Source organism: Coregonus lavaretus (genome assembly GCF_964263955.1).
Source record: "Coregonus lavaretus genome assembly, contig: HAP1_SCAFFOLD_467, whole genome shotgun sequence".
NCBI classification, from domain to species: Eukaryota; Metazoa; Chordata; class Actinopteri; order Salmoniformes; family Salmonidae; genus Coregonus; species Coregonus lavaretus.
In genome coordinates, this window is record NW_028166388.1 from 267946 (window position 1) to 288356 (window position 20411).

General features: G+C 43.5%; 1 protein-coding gene across 1 annotated transcript in view; it reads left to right on the forward strand.

The window, feature by feature from the left end:
- LOC311114787 (talin-2-like) overlaps positions 1 to 20411 on the forward strand; it is a 116326-nt gene that overhangs the window by 62088 nt on the left and 33827 nt on the right. The window contains exons 7-23 of the mRNA XM_084190025.1: positions 105 to 247; positions 1535 to 1662; positions 2337 to 2400; positions 2866 to 2970; positions 4701 to 4856; positions 6382 to 6483; positions 6747 to 6823; positions 7837 to 8017; positions 9407 to 9520; positions 10121 to 10229; positions 11097 to 11305; positions 12269 to 12367; positions 12554 to 12721; positions 13449 to 13583; positions 13729 to 13888; positions 16405 to 16571; positions 19133 to 19261. Of these exons, the coding sequence (XP_084046151.1) occupies positions 105 to 247; positions 1535 to 1662; positions 2337 to 2400; positions 2866 to 2970; positions 4701 to 4856; positions 6382 to 6483; positions 6747 to 6823; positions 7837 to 8017; positions 9407 to 9520; positions 10121 to 10229; positions 11097 to 11305; positions 12269 to 12367; positions 12554 to 12721; positions 13449 to 13583; positions 13729 to 13888; positions 16405 to 16571; positions 19133 to 19261 (2246 nt within the window). The remainder of the gene's footprint in view (positions 1 to 104; positions 248 to 1534; positions 1663 to 2336; positions 2401 to 2865; positions 2971 to 4700; positions 4857 to 6381; positions 6484 to 6746; positions 6824 to 7836; positions 8018 to 9406; positions 9521 to 10120; positions 10230 to 11096; positions 11306 to 12268; positions 12368 to 12553; positions 12722 to 13448; positions 13584 to 13728; positions 13889 to 16404; positions 16572 to 19132; positions 19262 to 20411) is intronic.

A 20411-nucleotide genomic window follows, 5' to 3' on the forward strand; every position in this document is an offset into this window, starting at 1 on the left:
TTGACTATATTGGAGAGAATTATGTTTAGATTTTTAAGTTTATTGAGAACATTTGAATCTGTGCATTTATGAGTTAATCTCAGTATTGATGTGTGTGTTTTCAGTCAACTGGCTTGACCACAGCAGAACGTTCCGTGAGCAGGGGGTGGAGGAGACAGAAACTCTTCTGCTCAGGAGGAAGTTCTTCTACTCAGACCAGAACGTGGACTCACGAGACCCGGTCCAGCTCAACCTGCTCTACGTCCAGGTCTGACCCTCACTGCGGTCTCTCCTCTCCTACTGTTTTTAATATGTCTCTCATCCTTTCCTCTTCCCTCTCTCCTATTCTTTCTAACTCTCTCTTTTCTTATCTCATCCTTCTCAGTAACTCTCCATCACTCTCTCCCTCCCCTCTCCTTACCTCTTTCCTATCTCATGCCCTCTCCTCTGTTCTATTTTCCCTGCATAGTAGTCCGCAATTAAGCTCTTCACCAGAAACGTGCTGTAATGGATGAATTTTGATGGATAGAGAACATCTGTTATTCTCGATTTAGCTGGTCATAATAATAATTGCTCACACACACACACACACACACACACACACACACACACAGAGACAGCCAGAGCTGGTGCTTCACACTCTGATGTGCCTCATTATCACCACAGCAATGATTACTGCCTCAAGTTGTGTGTGCACGTATGCATATTTGCCTGCATTTCTAAATCATTTCAGTCAGTGCATTTGCGATGTATTGTATTTTGATGTGTGCAGCTGGCATATTGAATTTGTGTCATTGTCAAGTCATGGTGTGACTGTGACCCAATTCCCTTGTCTGCTGACAGTCAAATCAAATCAAATCAAATTTTATTAGTCACATGCGCCGAATACAACAGGTGCAGACATTACAGTGAAATGCTTACTTACAGCCCTTAACCAACAGTGCATTTATTTTAAACAAAAAAGTAAGAATAAAACAACATATGGTCCTAGGGGTCCTGCCTGGTCTTTAACACACACCTCTCCTCTGACCTCTGCTCTTCCTCAAAAGGACTAAAGCACCACTTCCATTGCTAGTCATGTTGTGCTGTCTGTGTGTAATTACCTGTTGTTGTAGTGTGTAAATAGCTGTGAGAGATGGTTCAGCCAGATAAAGGATATGGTTCAATTAGCAGGTAAATGAGACTCCGCAGGCTCTCTGTTCTGTGCTCATAGTCTCTGTATGAGATTAGTCTCTATCAGGCTGATGGACTGTACAACATCCATAAAGGGATCAGGGTTCAGATGAGGTCATTAGAGGTACTAGTGTTAGAGACGTCTTTTGTTTTGATGGGTCACCATGGAGGGGGTCAATTCCATCATTTCAGGATGTGAATTGTGTTTCCCATTCAAGAATGTAAAGAAAATGGAATCAGACACTCCATATTACTGGTGATATATTGGGTTTCATTTTCATCTCTTACCATTCAAGAATTGAAACATCCTTGGAGAACTTTGAGTGGCGTCTCTTATGATGGTGATTTATATTGAACATGTGTGCATTTATCTGTCTCCCAGGCACGAGATGACATCCTGAATGGTTCTCACCCTGTGTCCTTCGACAAGGCTTGTGAGTTTGCAGGGATTCAGGCTCAGATCCAGTTTGGACCGCACATAGAACACAAACACAAGCCTGGATTCCTGGAGTAAGCATCACTTCCTTCTGAAGACTACTTTAACTTTACATAAGGAGAAGAATGATGGTGATGATGAACAGGGCGATTATGATTTTTATCATGAAGGCGATGCTATTCAATACAATTAAGACATATAGCTGGAAGGAATGAATTATTTCAGGGTACTGATAGAAATGTACTATTTCAGGGTACTGAGAGGAATGTATTATTTCAGGGTACTGATAGGAATGTGTTATTTCAGGGTACTGAGAGGAATGTGTCATTTCAGGGTACTGAGAGGAATGTGTTATTTCAGGGTACTGAGAGGAATGTGTTATTTCAGGGTACTGATAGAAATGTGTTATTTCAGGGTACTGAGAGGAATGTGTTATTTCAGGGTACTGATAGAAATGTGTTATTTCAGGGTACTGATAGAAATGTGTTATTTCAGGGTACTGATAGAAATGTGTTATTTCAGGGTACTGATAGGAATGTGTTAGTTCAGGGTACTGATAGGAATGTGTTAGTTCAGGGTACTGATATAAATGTGTTATTTCAGGGTACTGATAGAAATGTGTTATTTGTTTTCATATTACAAATCCCCACCACATGAAATTGGGTTTTGTTGTTGTTTTAAGCCAGCAGACTTTTCATGGTTTTATGTATGAACTCTCAACCTGTACCTACCTTTTAATTTATTTTAGCCTCAAGGAGTTTCTACCTAAAGAATATATCAAGCAGCGAGGGAATGAAAAGAAAATCTTTCAGGTTGGTCCAGTTTGTTTATGAATCTTAAATAAGTAGATATTGCCATTTTATCTTCAATTAATTAGCTTGTTCCTGAATTAATTATTTGAACTTTGGGTTCCTATTCTGTTAAAACTTCTTAGTCCCATACAACTGCTGATAGTCTAAATAAAATGATAAACTGAGTGGTTCGAGCCCCGAATGTTGATTGGCTGAAAGCCATGGTATATGAGACCGTATACCACGGGTATGACAAAACATTTATTTTGACTGTTCTAATTATGTTTATAACCAGTTTATAATGGCAATAAGGCACCTCTGGGCTTTGTGGTATATGGCCAATATACCACGGCTAAGGGCTGTATCCAGGCACTCCGCGTTGCGTCGTGCGTAAGAACAGCCCTTAGCCGTGGTATGTTGGCCATATACCACACCCCCTCATGCCTTACTGCTTTAATATATTCTATTCTATTTTCAAACTCACAGGACCACAAGAACTGTGATGAGATGACAGAGATAGAAGCTAAAGTAAAGTACGTGAAACTAGCCAGGTCCCTGAGGACGTACGGAGTGTCTTTCTTCCTGGTGAAGGTAAGAACTTGTGTGCATGTCTGTAGCACTAGTAGGTGTGGAAACGAGTGGTTTACAGCTGAATAACAGCAGCTTTTCATGTTCTTGCAACACCAAGGCCTCCAGTTGGCCTCTTTGATATCAGAGGAATGTCTTCTCTTTGGAGTGAACAAAATCCAATCCCACCTGAGCATTAGGTTTAAGACCAACCAGATGACTGAAATATGCTCATCTGGCTTCTACCAAAGTACACATTTTCTAGCCTGGTCCCAGATCTATTTGTGCTGTCTTGCCAGCAACGACCATAGGAGTTGGCTAGTGCAGTACAAATAAGATCTAGGACCAGGCTAGAAAAACTCTCTGACATCATTATTCAGACTCCAGATCAAAATATGGAGTCACACCTTCCTAGTTAAGATATGGCAGAGCAACACAGGGCAGTGTGCTAATGATTTGAATGAATTAGACTGAGGAAATATTGCACATTTCATAGTTTCTGGCACACCCATTAATCTTATGTAGATGTGAGCTAAACATAAGTGTTAGACACGTTTCATACAAATGCTTCATATCAGGATATAGACGTTCAAGTAGAAGTTCAAGCAATACGTAGAAGTGAAGAACAATCAACTTTTTGATTCAAACACATCACACAGAGATTTATGAGAGGGTAATATAAAGACAAAGAAGTCATAGTTGATGGATTAAAACGGCTCTGGTTGAGGTGATAGAACTGTAGTAAAGCAGTGAACACACACTTACTCCCCCCATCACCTCCGCTGTGAGGTTCAGTGTGTTCCTGGAAAGTGACCAACTGTGTGCCTGCAGCCTATGCACTGGAGTATGGCGTAATGATTATTTCCCTGTGAGCAGGGAGAGAGTGCCCACCTGGAGAGTTAACTAGTGGCTTCTGGCTGCTCCTCTGCCAGGCAGGGTCTGTCCTTTTGGCTGCAGCCCCCATAGGGAGATAAGAGGGGCCTATCCTGGTCCCCCTGGTCGTCACCCCTCCAGTTCGCCTGGTCCCCCCGCCCCCCTTGTCGTCACCCCTCCAGTTCCCCTGGTCCCCCTGGTCGTCACCCCTCCAGTTCCCCAGTTCCCCTGGCCCTCACCCCTCCAGTTCCCCTGGCCCTCACCCCCTCCAGTTCCCCTGGCCCTCACCCCCTCCAGTTCCCCTGGCCCTCACCCCCTCCAGTTCCCCTGGTGCCCCCGGCCCTCATCCCTCCAGTTCCCCTGGTCCCCCCAGCCCCCTGGCGCTCACCCCTCCAGAGCCCATAGAGACCCACTCCGCCAGCAAGGCGGCGTAGAGCAACTCTTAAACACTCCTCACCTCTGTCCCTGTGTCACTCCCAATCAACTCTCCCTCTCTCCCTCTGATCAGTCAGAAAAGCCACATGAGATAGAGAGAGAGAAGGACGCTATTTCTATTTTAGGAAAGTGTGAGCGTAAGGCAGTCCATGATGCTTGATGGATTAGACATATTAAGGACTATCTTAACCGTTCATGTGAATACGAAGTTTAAGTAGCTTTTGGTTGCTTATTTCGCTCTGTTCTCTAATGAAGCTTTGTTGCTTTTTATTTTCCATTGTTTTCCATTGACTGTTTGTACTTGTATTAGAAGATGAATAGTATGAATGAGTTGTGTATTTTGCACTGTTCTCTAATGAATGGTAGTTGTTGCTTATTCTCCCATCGTTCCCCAATAAGGTTTTGTTGCTTAATATTTCCCATTGTTCTCTCATGGCTGTTTATAGGAGAAGATGAAGAGTAAGAATAAGCTGGTCCCCAGGCTGTTGGGGATAACCAAAGAGTCCGTGATGAGGGTGGAGGAGAAGACGAAGGACGTGGTGCAGGAGTGGCCCCTCACCACCGTGAAGAGATGGGCCGCCTCGCCCAAGAGCTTCACCCTGGTGAGAGCCGCAGTGTGTGTGTGTGTTCGTGTCTGTGTGTCTGGTAAGACCCCCTTCCTCAGTGCTGCCGCCTCTACTTCCTGTAGTCCACTACAAGACTGACAGGACTATAGTGTGCCGTACCTGTATACAGTACACTCAGCTTTGAGAAAAACAATCCATTTATATCCTTATATTTCAACTTTTCAAACAGACTTCCTTTTTGCGTCAATGGGCCAATCTGCTTGTTAATAAACTGTCCACAGTGACCTCTTGTATATTTTATACGCAAACACCAATCATTATCTGCCCTCTATCATGTATATCCTTTGTGCTCTATTCTTAGGTAGATTACACTTAGATAGGCTCTGAGTAAAGAAAATGTATATCTGAATGTTTCTCTTCTCATAAACAATTAGTATAAAGACTCTTCTCTTCATTCATTCAATTGTTCAACTTAATTTATTGAACAAACCCCCTTTGTCTTGCCTGCCAATGACTGCCCTTTGTGACTTTACTAAGAGTCAGTGAGTAAAGAAATACTTAATCTAGAATATCTCTTTTTGTAGACATCCTCTCTATGTTGATACAGTTGAGGAATGTTCCCTCTGTGACTGTGTCCCTAATGGCACTCTATTCCCTTTAAAGTGCACTACTTTTGACCAGATAGAATAGGGTGCCATTTGCTATGCAGCCTCTGCATTGATACTGAGGAAGCTATTGAAGTTAAGCTGTGCCTTTTGGTGAATGCTTTGAAATATATTCATACAATTTTATTCAACCAATCATGCATATTCCTTTGTTGGGATGCTTTCATCCATTTTCAAACACCTGCTGGCAGGGTCAGATCAGTTTCATATTCTAAAAGATGACGTCCAGAAATATGACTAAAAAATATAGCTATGAAATGTCTCCTGATATTTAGCATCCAAAGTGATTTTCTTCTTTCGCCATACAGTTTCTTCCATACAAATTGTGCCTTATGCGGCTCTAACTGTAATTGGTTTAAGCTGACTGTTGCTACAGCCTGCTAGCAGTTTGACGTCTAGGCTCCAGCAGCACAATGTCTGCCGTCTGTTATAACTAACTTATTCCATACGTTCACATTAATCCCCACACACTGAGCCAAGTCCTCTATATAAACAAATGACAAGCAAGAGCCACTGCAGTGGTTGGGATCTTGCTGTTAATATTATTCCACTAAGAAATGCTGTGTACAGTTTGGTATTAGCTGGAGCATTTGTCATGAGACCTCTGTGTGTATTAGTCCAGTATGAAATGCAGCATTTGACGTTGCTGGCCTGTGTTTGACTGTTGTAGGATTTGGTATGAAGCACTGTGTGTTACCCTCTGGTAGGAATGTGCAGGATTTGGTATAAGGCTCTGTTTGTCTGTTGTAGGCTTTTGTATTAGTCCAATATAAAATGCTATATTAGGATTTTGGGGAGGACCAGGAGAGTTACTACTCAGTCCAGACAACTGTCCAGTATGAAATGCAGCATGTACATGTAGTATGAAGCTCTCTGTGTTTGCCTGTCTGCTGTAGGATTTTGGGGAGTACCAGGAGAGTTACTACTCAGTCCAGACCACTGAGGGAGAACAAATCTCTCAGCTCATCGCTGGATACATCGACATCATCCTCAAAAAGGTGAGTGTGGAAAACCCTTTCCCATCGTAGCTTGATTATTGTTCCTTCAAGCCGGATTACAACCAGCGACTTATTAAAGTGAGGAACACTGCTTCTAGAAAACATCAATGCTCCCATGCATGTCCAAATAGTTATGTCTAAACTTATCTGGCAATCACAATATGTGTACACATAGATGTATGTTGGCTTTTAGAGATAGAATAGCCATTCATTGTCAACTTTGATCTAAATGTCACTTTGTGAATTTCTCTCTGTCTCTGTAGAAGCAAAGTAAAGACCGTTTTGGTTTAGAAGGAGATGAAGAATCCACCATGCTGGAAGAATCGGTCTCCCCAAAGAAGTATGTGAACTGTTATATAAATCCTATAAGCTCAGTAACATACAATAGCAGTCTCATACAGACCAGGGTTGTGTTCATTAGGTCATGCAACAGAAAACATTTGAGTGTTTATTATTGGAGAAGTCCAGGTAGTCTCTCCTGTTTTTGTCTGTTTTCTTCCATTTGGTGGCTAATGAAGCCAACATGGCATCAGTCCCATTTTATGTTCCAGCTACAATGTATATATCTCATAAATACATCTTACTGTCCACATGAACACTTCCCCTCAGTGTGGATAGTATTGTCCCTTAGAGAAACTCCAACAGAGGAAGTTAATCCTTTCTCTTTTTCTCTGTTCTCTCCGTCCGGATAAACATTTTTATCTGGACATCCCTAATTACACGTGTATTAGTCCCTTTATCTACATAGAGCTGTCGTTAAATAACGTAAGCTGTTTTCCTGTCTAGTCTCAATTGATGTTTCCTTTCCTGTACTGAGGGAACATTGGCCTTGGTTGTTTCCCAAATGGCTACATATTTAGTGCACTACTTTTGACTAGAGCCCTATGTGCCCTGATCAAAAGTAGCACACTAATTAGGGAATAGGGTGCCATTTGGGATGCAGCCCTTGTGTTGTTCCCCTATCTGGGCCAGTCAGTGTGGAGGGTAGCATAGAGGGCCTAAGGCAAAACACAAGCATTAATACTGCAAACTCACAGGAAACCAAACCTGGAAGGCTTCATCTGAAGAATAACAAAAGAGTCTTGTTCCTGGAAGAACACAATGAGGGTTTGATGTCGGCCGGGGTTCCTGTTAGCACCACATGCGCACACACACATGCACTCTCTCACACACTCGGAGTCTGGCAAACAATCCTTCGATAGTTGGGCCACCTGTGGATGGGAAAGGAGAAGCTCTCTCTCTCTGCTATGAGATAATTATGTGATAAATATTGAGTAAGTATCACAGATGCGTTTTTTATAAAATCATACATAGTTGATTAATGTTGAATTTATTGTGTCCGTTTATCTCCAGGTCGACGATACTGCAGCAGCAGTTTAACCGTGTGGGTCGTGTGGAGCATGGCTCTGTGGCTCTACCAGGGGTGATCAGGTCTGGCTCTATAGGGACCGAGTCTCTCAGCATGGGCACCATGCCTTCTGCACAGCAACAGGTCACCATGGGACAGATGCACCGAGGACACATGCCACCACTGGTGAGAGCAGGAATGCAATGTTACATGTTCTCACACACACACACTTTCTATTTCTCCCCTCTTCATTCTGTATTTCTCTCTGTTTCTCTCTCCTTCTCTCTTTCTCGCTCGCTCTCTCTCTCTGTCTGTCTGTCTCTCGCTCTGTCTCTCGCTCTGTCTCTCGCTCTCTCTCTCTCGCTCTCTCTCTCTCGCTCTCTCTCTCTCGCTCTCTCTCTCTCGCTCTCTCTCTCGCTCTCTCTCTCTCTGTCTCTTTCGCTCTGTCTCTCTCTCTGTCTCACTCTCTCTCTCTCTGTCTCACTCACTCACTCACTCACTCACACACACACACCTCTCACACAAACGACACAATAGCATTTTCATTAGTTTATGTTACTGTAGGCTATATGTAAAAACTAGGGGTGTAACGATTCGTTTTAACAACGATTCGATTTGTATCACGATTCGTGGTTGTCGATACGATTCAAGGACGATATTGGTTCATTTAGAACGATCCGAAACGATTCAGTGACTTGAAATCGATTCAGTAACCTTTTAGCCAAAAATTCAACCAGTGTGACTGAAATAAATACCTGGATACTGGACAGTGCAGGTGAAGTTTCCTAGATTCCTGTTTCTTGTAAGGACCGCAATGGTGGCTTGATAATTTCTCGCTCGTCGGCTTCTCCTCTGTCGTCCGCCATGCTATGTTTTGTTGTCTTTGCGCCTTTGCGCTGCTGCTGCCGCGGGGCGATGACGTCACGGATAGGCAGACTGAATCGAGTAATGTTTAAAGCCTTTATCATTAAAAGTGCTAAGAAAAAACATCCATATAAAGTCTGACGTGCTTAAATCCAATGGGTTATTTCCTAGTATCGATACAATCGATTTATTACATTTTAAAACGATGTTAGATTGATATATGTTGTCCAAAAGGCCAACTCGCCGAGCACAGATCGATGTAGTTGGATCATAGGAATATAAATCGATACATCGATGTAGTAGATGGATCGTTACACCCCTAGTAAAAACTAAAAAAAAGTGTTCAACGAATTTTATTCAGGAAGTGCATTCGTTACAACTACAGTACCAGTCAACAGTTTGGACACACCTACTCATTCCAGGGTTTTTCTTTATATCAAGGCAAAGGGTGGCTATTTGAAAAATCTCAAATATATTTTGATTTGTTTAACACTTTTTTGGTTACTACATGATTGCATATGTGTTTTTTCATAGTTTTAATGTCTTCACTATTATTCTACAATGTAGAAAATAGTAAAAATAAAGAAAAACCCTTGAATGAGTAGGTGTGTCCAAACGTTTGACTGGTACTGTGTGTATATATATATTATCTCTCTATACGTGTTTAGTAGATATTGATCATGTGTCTGTGTGTTTATTCTGTCTCTCCAGAGCTCGGCACAGCAGGCCCTGATGGGGACCATCAACACCAGTATGCAGGCAGTACAGCAGGCGCAGGCTGATCTGGGAGAGGTGGACAACCTGCCTCCTCTGGGACAGGACATGGTGTGGACACACAGACACACACACACACACACACACACACACACACACACACACACACACACACTTGTCTCCACTGGGACAGGACATGGTGTGGACACACACACACACACACACACACACACACACACACTTGTCTCCACTGGGACAGGACATGGTGAGGGGGACATACAGCATACTGACCGTCACACACGGACAAGCACACACAGCACTCAGACAATTTCATGCCCTATTAACGTCTGATTAAGGTGTTAATACTCTTAAAGCTTCATATACAAATCATTACATTTTATATTGTAATTTTCAGACGTTTGTGATGTTTATGATTAATGGTATGTTTAATGTATGTACATAACACTACTTAAAATAAATATAACTACGTCTATGCTTACCTTAGTGCTCACCTTAGTATTCTGCCCTCAATGCTGTTCTCCCTGCTTCAGCTCCTAGATCATCATCCATCCTTCAGCTCCCATCCTGACTTTCGGATGTTTTAATTGTTCTTATTTACTTGTATGTGCTGTGTACTGCAATTCAGCTTTTAGCTGCCAAGTACGACCTTCATGTAATAATTATAATAAACCAGTACCATCTCTCCTCCAGGCGTCCAAGGTGTGGATCCAGAACAAGGTGGATGAGTCCAAACATGAAATCCACTCCCAGGTGGACGCCATCACTGCAGGAACGGCCTCTGTGGTCAACCTCACCGCTGGTACGTGGCTTTGGGATGACTCAGGAAAATGACATACTGTTCAATGGAAGAGCTAAATATTCCAGTGCTGTTGAAGTGACAGTTAAAAGGTTTTGAGCTTAGATTTTTACAAGCAGTTTTTTTCTTAATTTTTATGTCTTGTGGTTTGAAATTATTCACACTTTACATTTTTCAAGTTAAGGATCTGGTTTTCATCAAGTGTAAATCTACAGTAATGGTGAACTGTTCCCCATTGTGATGTGTACTAGTGCGCCAAGCGAGCTGGCAGTATTCTTCATATCATTGGTTTGGTGCCATGCTGAACCCAGCCAAGGGACAATCCATGCTTCAACCATCTGTTTCAATAAAAGGGGACTTCCCTGCGTCCACTAGCGATCAGAGAAGAGTGCTGATATAGGATCAGTTTGGCCTTTTAGACCATCGTATATTGAATAAGATGACATGGACCGGGGGTCCTGATCCTGGATCAGCGCTCTGAGATGCTTTATACGGACCCTGACCCTTTTCCCCTTTTATCTAAACCTCTGGTCATTTCCACCAGCAGTCTCATGTCTAAACAGAATGATCTAATGTGACATGCTGAATTGACTGGCTATCTGAGTGTAACGTGGCTAAATGTTTGTTGTGACACATACTGGGCACACTGCACTGCACCCTGTAAGGTACCCAGAGGACAGGCCAGAAGGGCTTGAGATGGTTAACTGGGCTCTCTTTATCTCTCTAGCTCGGTCTCTCGTTTTAATTCTCCTTCTCTATGCTCTCTGCCTCTTTCCATCCCCACTCTCTCCTTCCCTTTCACTTACTATACTCTCTATTCCCTTTCTCTCTCTCTCTTCCCCTCCCCTCCTTCCTCCCTCCCTCTTAAAGGCGACCCGACGGACACAGACTACACTGCAGTGGGCTGTGCAATCACCACCATCTCCTCCAACCTGACGGAGATGTCTAGGGGTGTGAAGCTACTGGCTGCCCTTAAAGAGGACGACACGGGCGGGAGCAATAACCTGATGGGTGCCGCTAGGAACCTGGCTGGGGCCGTCTCTGACCTGCTCAAGGCTGTGGAGCCTGCCTCTGGAGAGGTGAGACAGGGCTGGAGGAGGCAGATAACTTGCCTAAACTCTGTTCCAGGAGAGCCTAGAGTGTTTCCGGGCTTTGTTCCAGCCTAGTGCAAAGCTAGCACACTTGAAACACAAGCCTGCAGATTGGCCTACTGCTTCAATGTTATAGACTTACTTGGACCTCTCATTAAGTTCCATTGTCCCTGATATAAGGCATTTTATTTTCTCTTTAACAGAACAAACATCACATAGTTTACCTTTTCACAGTTTAATTGCCTATAAAGAGAGGGTAACAGAAAGCTGTAGAGTGCATTAGGTTTGGCCTCTGATTGATTGGAAGTGTTTATACTGTACTTAGCGCTAATGCACCACTGGCCTCAATAATACAAACTGAGCTCCTACTGTATTCATATGGTGGCACTCCTCCCAGTTACAAGGCTTAATTTGATTAATATTTCCCTTTTTTAGAGAGTGTGTGTGTGTGTATCATGTGTTGGCTGTCTATTGTATTCCTGCCCTCATGTCAGAACAGAGACAGGTGGCCAGAGACAGACAGCCAGGCAGAACCATAACAAAAGATGGCCATTTTAACTATTTAGCCTTCCTTTGCTACTGTGTGTTTTGTTCATGTTGAACAAAAAAAAAGCCTGGTGAGGATAATTCTGTTGTGAATGATTCATCACTGCCATGTTGAATAATGGATTTCACATAGACCGGCACCTGAAGGCCCAGTTATTTATGCTCACAATGTTCTCTTCAAGGCCAGTTGGGATTATAATTTTTTGGGAAGATTCTGTCTTGACAATTTGGAAATGCACTGATGCTGATTCAGAAATACAGTATATCATCTAAGGTAGTCTGGTGTGTGGACTATCTGGGGTTAAGAGTAGATGCTGTGCCAACTGTAATTTAGTTCTCCACCTAGACCCCAGGTGGGATAACCTTTGTGCCATAGCTGTACTCTGTGTCTTCCTGTTCCCTCAGCCCCGTCAGACAGTGCTGACTGCAGCAGGCAGTATAGGCCAGGCCAGTGGGGACCTGCTGCGTCAGATAGGAGAGAACGAGACAGACGAGAGGTTCCAGGTAAGAGTCTGTTTATTCTCATTTATTCTCATTACAACATGTTTCACATGTGATTCAAACTCAGTACATTTAGAGTGATTATTCTGCAGTTGCTGAAAATCACATTTTCACACCCCATCTGAATTTCAAGCGTGACCTTTGCTTATTAAGAGGGATGGACATGAATAGTGGTGATGGTGATTTCAGGAGGTGCTGATGAACCTGGCCAAGGCGGTGGCCAACGCAGCAGCCATGATGGTGCTGAAGGCTAAGAATGTGGCGCAGGTGGCAGACGACACGGTCCTACAGAACAGAGTCATCGCTGCTGCCACACAGTGTGCCCTCTCCACCTCCCAGCTGGTCGCCTGTGCCAAGGTACAACACTGTAGACCTTTCACACACTCACTGACATTTCATCATGATAAGAATGATGTTAGAAGGTTAAAGTTTTGTGGTAGTGCTACAGTGGAAATTCAATAACATGTAGTTTTGATTCTTCCACTTCAATAGCCCCAGGTAAGGTGAAGTGAAAACACTTACTTCAATAATATTCACATAGATGTTCAACAGAAGAGTTTTGAACCTTGTATTATTTGTTTACTTCATTGTGATTGGACAGTGTTTCATGCCCTGGAAATATTTGCTGCCTTAATTGATCCCCTACTGTGCACAGTACTTGCTTCTCCTTAGTTAGCATGCCCGTACTCCTGCCTCAACCCATAACTGCATTAACCCATTACCCATAAGCACTCCTCTCTCTCTTTATATTTCCTCTCTCTGCATTGCAGGGTGCAAACAGAGCCTTGTGCTAGCTTTGTCTTTTCTTTCTTTCTCTCTTTCTTCATCCTGTCTTTCTTTTATCTTTCTCCCACTCGTTATCTCTCACTCATCTCTCCCCCATGTACTCGCTCTTTTCCTCCTTGTCGCTCTTTTAACACATTCACTCATTTTTCTCCATCAACCCCTCCTCTCCAGGTGGTGACTCTCACCATCAGTGCTCTGGTGTGCCAGGAGCAGCTGATCTCGCTCTTCCTCTACTTCTCTAACTCTCTATATCCCTCTATCTCTCTCATACACTCATTTTCTCCATCTGTCCCTCCAGGTGGTGAGTCCCACCATCAGCTCCCCAGTGTGCCAGGGGCAGCTGATTGAGGCAGGGAAGCTGGTGGACCGCTCAGTGGAGGGCTGTGTCCAGGCCTGTCTGTCTTCCACAGTCGACGGGGAGCTGCTGAAGCAGGTGTGCAGAGTTGGAGTCAACTCCATTTCAATTCAGTACAATTTTCTCATATAGAGGCATTGAGGAACATTGGAATGGGATTGTCAGTGTACTTCCTGAATTGACTGAAAGTTGAATTGAAACTGAATTGAGACCCACCCTGCAGGTGAGTGCTGCAGCCAGTGTGGTCGGTCAGGCCCTGGGGGACCTGCTGGACCACGTACGCCAGTACGACTCCCACGGCGAGCCCATTGGACGCTACGACCAGGCCACCGACACCATCATGACCGTCACAGAGAGCATCTTCAGCTCCATGGGAGACGCAGGTGGGTATTCCCTAGTAGTGGTAGTGATGAAGTAGCTAAATAGAACTGTGAAATTAAATGCCTATAAAGCTTGATTTAATTGTTTAAATTGATGAATGATGTTTGTTAATATTTAGATTTAGAGCCTCTTGTTGTATAGCAAGTTAAATCTCTGCCAGCTACTCTAAGGAACCTCATTCTGTACTGTACTGTAGTGTAGCCAACCAGTTGAAGAATGCTGGCTTTCACCAAACAGCAAATATGTGGGTTCATGTCACACCTGACATAAACCTCAGTTGAGAATAAAAATGGATTGGAAAAATACTCATTCTCTCTCCCAGGAGAGTGTTGGCAGATTCGCTTGAGTTCTCGAAGCTGGCAGCCAGATGCCTGTAGTCTAAAGCCATGTGTTCTTTAATAGAGAACCCATCTCTCTTCTCCTTGGACTAGCAGGATTTAGTCATAGCCTAACTTTGTCTGTTTCTCTCTCTCTCTGTCTCTCTCTCTCTCTCTCTCGCTGTCTTTCTCTCGGTCTCTCTCTCTCGGTATGTCTTTAGCTGTCTGTCGCTCTCTCTCTCTGTCTCTCTCTCTCTCTCTCTCGCTGTCTCTCTCTCGGTCTCTCTCTCTCGGTATGTCTTTAGCTGTCTGTCGCTCTCTCTCTCTCTCTCTCTCTCTCTCTCGGTATCTCACTCACTCACTCACACACACACCCTCTGTCTCACACACACACACCTCCGTCTCTCTCTCTCTCTCTCTCGGTATCTCTCTCATTCACTCACTCACTCACACACACACACACACACCCTCTGTCTCACACACACACACACCTCCGTCTCTCTCTCTCTCTCTCACACTCACACACACACACACACCTCCCTCTATCACACACACAGAATCTCTCTCGCTCTCTCTCTCTCAATTCAATTTCAATTTAAGGGGCTTTATTGGCATGGGAAACGTATGTTAACATTGCCAAAGAAAGTGAAGTAGATGGTAAACAAAAGTGAAATAAACAATAAATATTAACAGTAAACATTACACTCAAAAGAATAGACATTTCAAATGTCATATTATGTGTATATATATATATATATATATATAGTGTTGTAACAATTTGCAAATAGTTAAAGTACAAATGGGAAAATAAATAAACATAAATATGGGTTGTATTTACAATTGTGTTTGTTCTTCACTGGTTGCCCTTTTCTTGTGGAAACAGGTCACAAATCTTGCAGCTGTGAAGGCACACTGTGGTTTTTCACCCAGTAGATAATGGAGTTTATCAAAATTGGGTTTGTTTTCAAATTCTTTGTGGATCGCTGTAATCTGAGAGAAATATGTGTCTCTAATATGGTCATACATTTGGCAGGAGGTTAGGAAGTGCAGCTCAGTTTCCATCTCATTTTGTGGGCAGTGTGCACATAGCCTGTCTTCTCTTGAGAGCCAGGTCTGCCTACGGCGGCCTTTCTCAATAGCAAGGCTATGCTCACTGAGTCTGTACATAGTCAAAGCTTTCCTTAAGTTTTGGTCAGTCACAGTGGTCAGGTATTCTGCCACTGTGTACTCTCTGTTTAGGGCCAAATAGCATTCTAGTTTGCTCAGTTTTTTTGTTCTTTCCAATGTGTCAAGTAATTCTCTTTTTGTTTTCTCATGATTTGGTTGGGTCTAATTGTGTTGTTGTTGTTGTTGTTGTTGTCCTGGGGCTCTGTGGGGTCTGTTTGTGTTTGTGAACAGACCAGCTTACTTAGGGGACTCTTCTCCAAGTTCATCTCTCTGTAGGTGATGGCTTTGTTGTGGAAGGTTTGGGAATCGTTTCCTTTTAAGTTGTTATAGAATTTAACGGCTCTTTTCTGGATTTTGACAATTAGCGGATATTGGCCTAATTCTGCTCTGTATGCATTATTTGGTGTTTTACGTTGTACAACTCTCTCTCACACACACACACCTGCCTCTCTCTCTCACACACACACACACCTCCCTCCCTCTCACACACACACACACACACACACATCTCGCTCTCTCTCTCTCACACATATTTTTTTTTATTTCACCTTTATTTAACCAGGTAAGCCAGTTGAGAACAAGTTCTCATTTACAACTGCGACCTCGCCAAGATAAAGCAGTGCAATAAAAACAACACAGAGTTACATATGGGGTAAACAAAACATAAAGTCCAAAATACAACAGAAAATATATATACAGTGTGTGCGAATGTAGTAAATTATGGAGGTAAGGCAATAAATAGGCCATAGTGCAAAATAGTTATAATTTCGTATTAACACTGGAATGATAGATGTGCAAAAGATGATGTGCAAATAGAGATACTGGGGTGCAAATTAGCAAAATAAATAACAATATGGGGATGAGGTAGTTGGATGGGCTAATTACAGAAGGGCTGTGTACAGGTGCAGTGATCGGTAAGCTGCTCTGACACCTAAAGTTAGTATCTCCACCCCCTCTCTTTCTCTTTCTGCCTCCCCCTTTACTTCTCCCCATCCCCCTCTTTCCCCCGTCTCTCCTCTGTCTCCCCCTCTCAGGAGAGATGGTTCGTCAGGCCAGGGTTCTGGCTCAGGCCACCTCTGACCTGGTGAATGCCATGCGGTCAGATGCTGAGGTGGAGGTGGATGTTGACAACTCTAAGAAGCTACTTGCTGCAGCTAAACTACTGGCAGACGCCACAGCCAGGATGGTGGAAGCTGCTAAGGTACATAATGGCTTATTGACTGTGCTGAGCTTTCGGTCAACAACAACCTTTGTCAGAACCGGTCTGATGAAGGTCATTGTTCACTAAAAGCGTAGAACATTAAGCACTGAAACTTGCATCTGATCAAGTGTGCAGAGATCTCTTTTCATTTCTTTTGTAGAAAGGGGTTAGAGCACATGTCAAACTGATTGATGAATTAAGGTCACTAATTAGTAAGGAACTCCCCTCACCTGGTTGTCTAGGTCTTAATTGAAAGGAAAAAACAAAAACCTGCAGACACTAGGCCCTCCATGGAATGCGTTTGACTCCCCCTAGGAATGCATAGATACTCCATTATGTATGTACTAAAGGAGTTGTCCAAACGGAAGGTTAGTAAAGTAGGTTGTACTAAAGTAGGATCTTACTGATTCGTCCTCTACACAACTAGAGCAGTGAAATTCCTCAAACTTCCTTCCAAGAACCGATGATCTGTCCTGTCAATAGTTTTTCCCATCCTGTACACACAAAGTGACATTTTCGTTGCCTTCCTGGATGTGCTGGGGCAAAGAGGACCCGGCTGGAGTCCCTAGAGAGAGACGTCTGTTTATGAATCCCAGAATGTCTCAGTCAGAGCCGTGTATGGCAGCAGCAGGATGTCCCGTGTTGTCCCTCAGATCACCATGTTCCCATGAAGTGACCTCATCACTAATGAACCCCCAGTGACATCTGGGGTACCACTGATTGTACCGCTGTGACCAGCTATGGTGGACTTCACATTTAAACACTACCCAGAGACCAAGAGACTGAGTAGTTCTCACTGAATGGAGGAGGACAGGGATCACAATGGGGTCTGAAGGAATTTGGCTATTTGTCGCTATGTCGTGCTTTCTCTAAAAATAGCCTTTTCCAGTGAAAAACTACAGGTTGTAATTCGCAGAGCTGCCAGTGTATGTTTGATATGACATGGTTATCCAAATGGGGTTGTATTGCATTTGATTACATTCATTCAAACCAGAGCAGAATAGAACATGTTGGCTTAGTTGCTTTTTCCACAGTGCTATTTTGGTGCTTCCTGGTTAAGTCAAGTTAAATATCAGTCTACTTTTATTCAGGCAGTCCACTTGATTCTTCATCTGCTCCTCAGCCTTGCAGACAATAATTAATGTCCCTGCCAACATGAATGCTAAATGGGGCCATAGCTTACAGCTGGTTAGATGCTTTTGATTCCACATGAATCACATTATAGCAGCTATCTTTATCACTATCAATGGAGGATTAGACCTTTGCCCAGCCATGGTTTCCTTGGTAACTGTCTTAAAGGGGACTGTATTTAGCGCTATAACACTACCCCTAGTTGCGTTGGGCAAGTAACCAAAAGGTGAAAAATCTGTCGATCTTCCCTTGAGCAAGGCACTTAACCTTAATTGCTCCAGGGTCACGTCAACAATGGCTGATCCCTGGCTGTGACCCCACTCTCTGAGGGGGGATATGCAAAAAAACAAAACATCAATCAATTATATGATACTAATATAAGCATAATATAATTGATTGATTGAGGTTAGAGAAGGTTTTGCTGAGGCATGGAGAGAAAGGGTTGTGTCAGTAGTGGTGAGTCCACAGTAGGGTTAGAAGAGAGGGCAGCTCTTTCTTTGGCTTTCTCTCAAAGCTGAGAAATCTGGACATAAGCCATGTGGTTTCATTTCAGACACTACTCTGTTTCATTTCCAATCCCTGTTATTATTAGAATACGATTGGTTTTCCCTTCAGTGACAATTTCCGCTCACACATAAGTGGTAAGTGACAGTTAACCTGGTGTACAGGAAGCAGTGACTAGTCCCAATAATAGATTGTACTGGGCTGGCTAACATGACACACTGTTATGAAAAAACAGTTTTCCTTTTCCACTTCAACAGTCAATCACATTATTCCTCTCCTACTCTTGAGGAATTAGTAGTGTAATGTCTCTACACATTAGTCTGGGCTTATTATAAACATCACGTTGGGGCCGTGGGTGGTATGTTTTCAGCCTGTTTGTGTGTGTTGTGAGATATAAGATGGCTGCTGTACTGTAGAGGGTTACATTCAGCAGCAGGTGAGGGAAGCGCCTGGCTGCTTAATTAACTAAATGGCATGGAGGCTTAGGTTCTAGCTGCTCTCCATTCTCTCAACATAACAATAGGACGCAGAGAGGCTCTTAGGGATATTGGTTTGTGTGAACTGAACCCAGTGACATACAATCAGAGATAGCTGGAGAGAGGGAGAGTAAGAGAAGGAGAGAAAGAGGGAGGTAAAGAGAGAGAGAGAAAGGGATAGAGAGCTGGAGCCAGAGGAGGAGGTAATGAAGAGGAATCTTGACGTTTCCTCATCAACAAGATGTTGATGGATAGACAAAGAAGAGCTGCTGTCATTACAAACGGACATGATTACAGTTGGACTCTAGCAATTGCCCTGGATGCATTTCCATCTGTTCCAGTTTAATGATGGATGAGGTGTCTTTCTTTGTCTCTCTGTGTCTGTATGTCTGTCTGTGTATGTGTCTCTCGGGGGTGTGTGTGTGTGTGTGTGTGTGTGTGTAAAAACAGGGTGCAGCGGCATACCCAGAAAACGAGGACCAGCAGCAGAGACTGAGGGAGGCGGCTGAGGGGTTACGCGTGGCCACCAACGCTGCAGCTCAGAACGCCATCAAGAAGAAGCTCATTAACAGGCTAGAGGTCAGTTGGATTGGGCTGGGCAGAGCCATTTATGTACAGTATACCTATGGGTGGCTAGGCGAATTTGGTGCCAAGATGGCGTCCCGTTAATGGCTTTTCAAAACTCTGTATATGGCTCTGGGGCTGAGTAAGCAGGCACATCCACTTGCTTCTCCTCATCATAGCTCTTGCTCTACATTGTCAATCACATGGAAACATCAGGCTTTGAGTGAAAGTCTAGAAATAGTATTTTATATGCTGTATTTTTGGGGGCTTTAGGTTATCTGCCACAATATTGAAATGTGTAGAGGTGATTACATTGCTAGAGCTATTAATATCCAGTGTCATAACTTCTGTTGATGTAAACCATGCAAGAACAGTTGGATATACAGTACAGGACATTATTGAGTGTGTTTGGAGTGCTACAGTCTGCGCTCTGTACATTCAACTGATCTAGAAACTTCCTTTCCCTTCCTGTTTACATTCTGAGAAGTGATTGTAGGTTTTCCTTCATATGGAAGTAGAGACCATGCAGTATCTTGCTTAGATCGTCTTGCTACTATCCACAGAAATCTAAAAGGAGCATTTTACATATGACTGTTGAACGCAGAATGAGGGAGAGCTCAGTTTGTTGTTTTGGAAAGTTTCGTGTTTTGAAAGTGCATTAAAACGTTTATTAGTATCTAGCTACCTGAGTTTGGATCCTGAGACGCAGTTGGCATCAGTTGCTGGGACTGCTACTCTCTGTCCAGTGATCCTGCCGACCAAGGCCGGTTCTGAGGAGCTATTTGGCATAGCTGCTAGCTAGCTGCCTATCAAGCTAGCAGGGTATTCTTGAGGGCTTGAACGCAGGCTGTGGCTGGGACAGCGGATTGTTCCGGGCTTGTGGCTGTATAGATCCCTGCTGTTTGTTGCTGTTTTCAGTCTTCCCTGCGACCTGCCCTGTCTGGAACTGCAGGAGTAACAGCGTAACCTACGTTGCTAGCTACCATGACAAAGACCAAAGCCGGCGGGAGTACCATTTGAGGACAGTGGTGTCTCAACTTACACACATCTCTGACACACACACTTACCCCACCAGACGTGCCACCAGGGGTCTTTTCACAGTCCCCAAATCCAGAACCAATTCAAGAAAGCGTACAGTATTATATAGAGCCATTATTGCATAGAA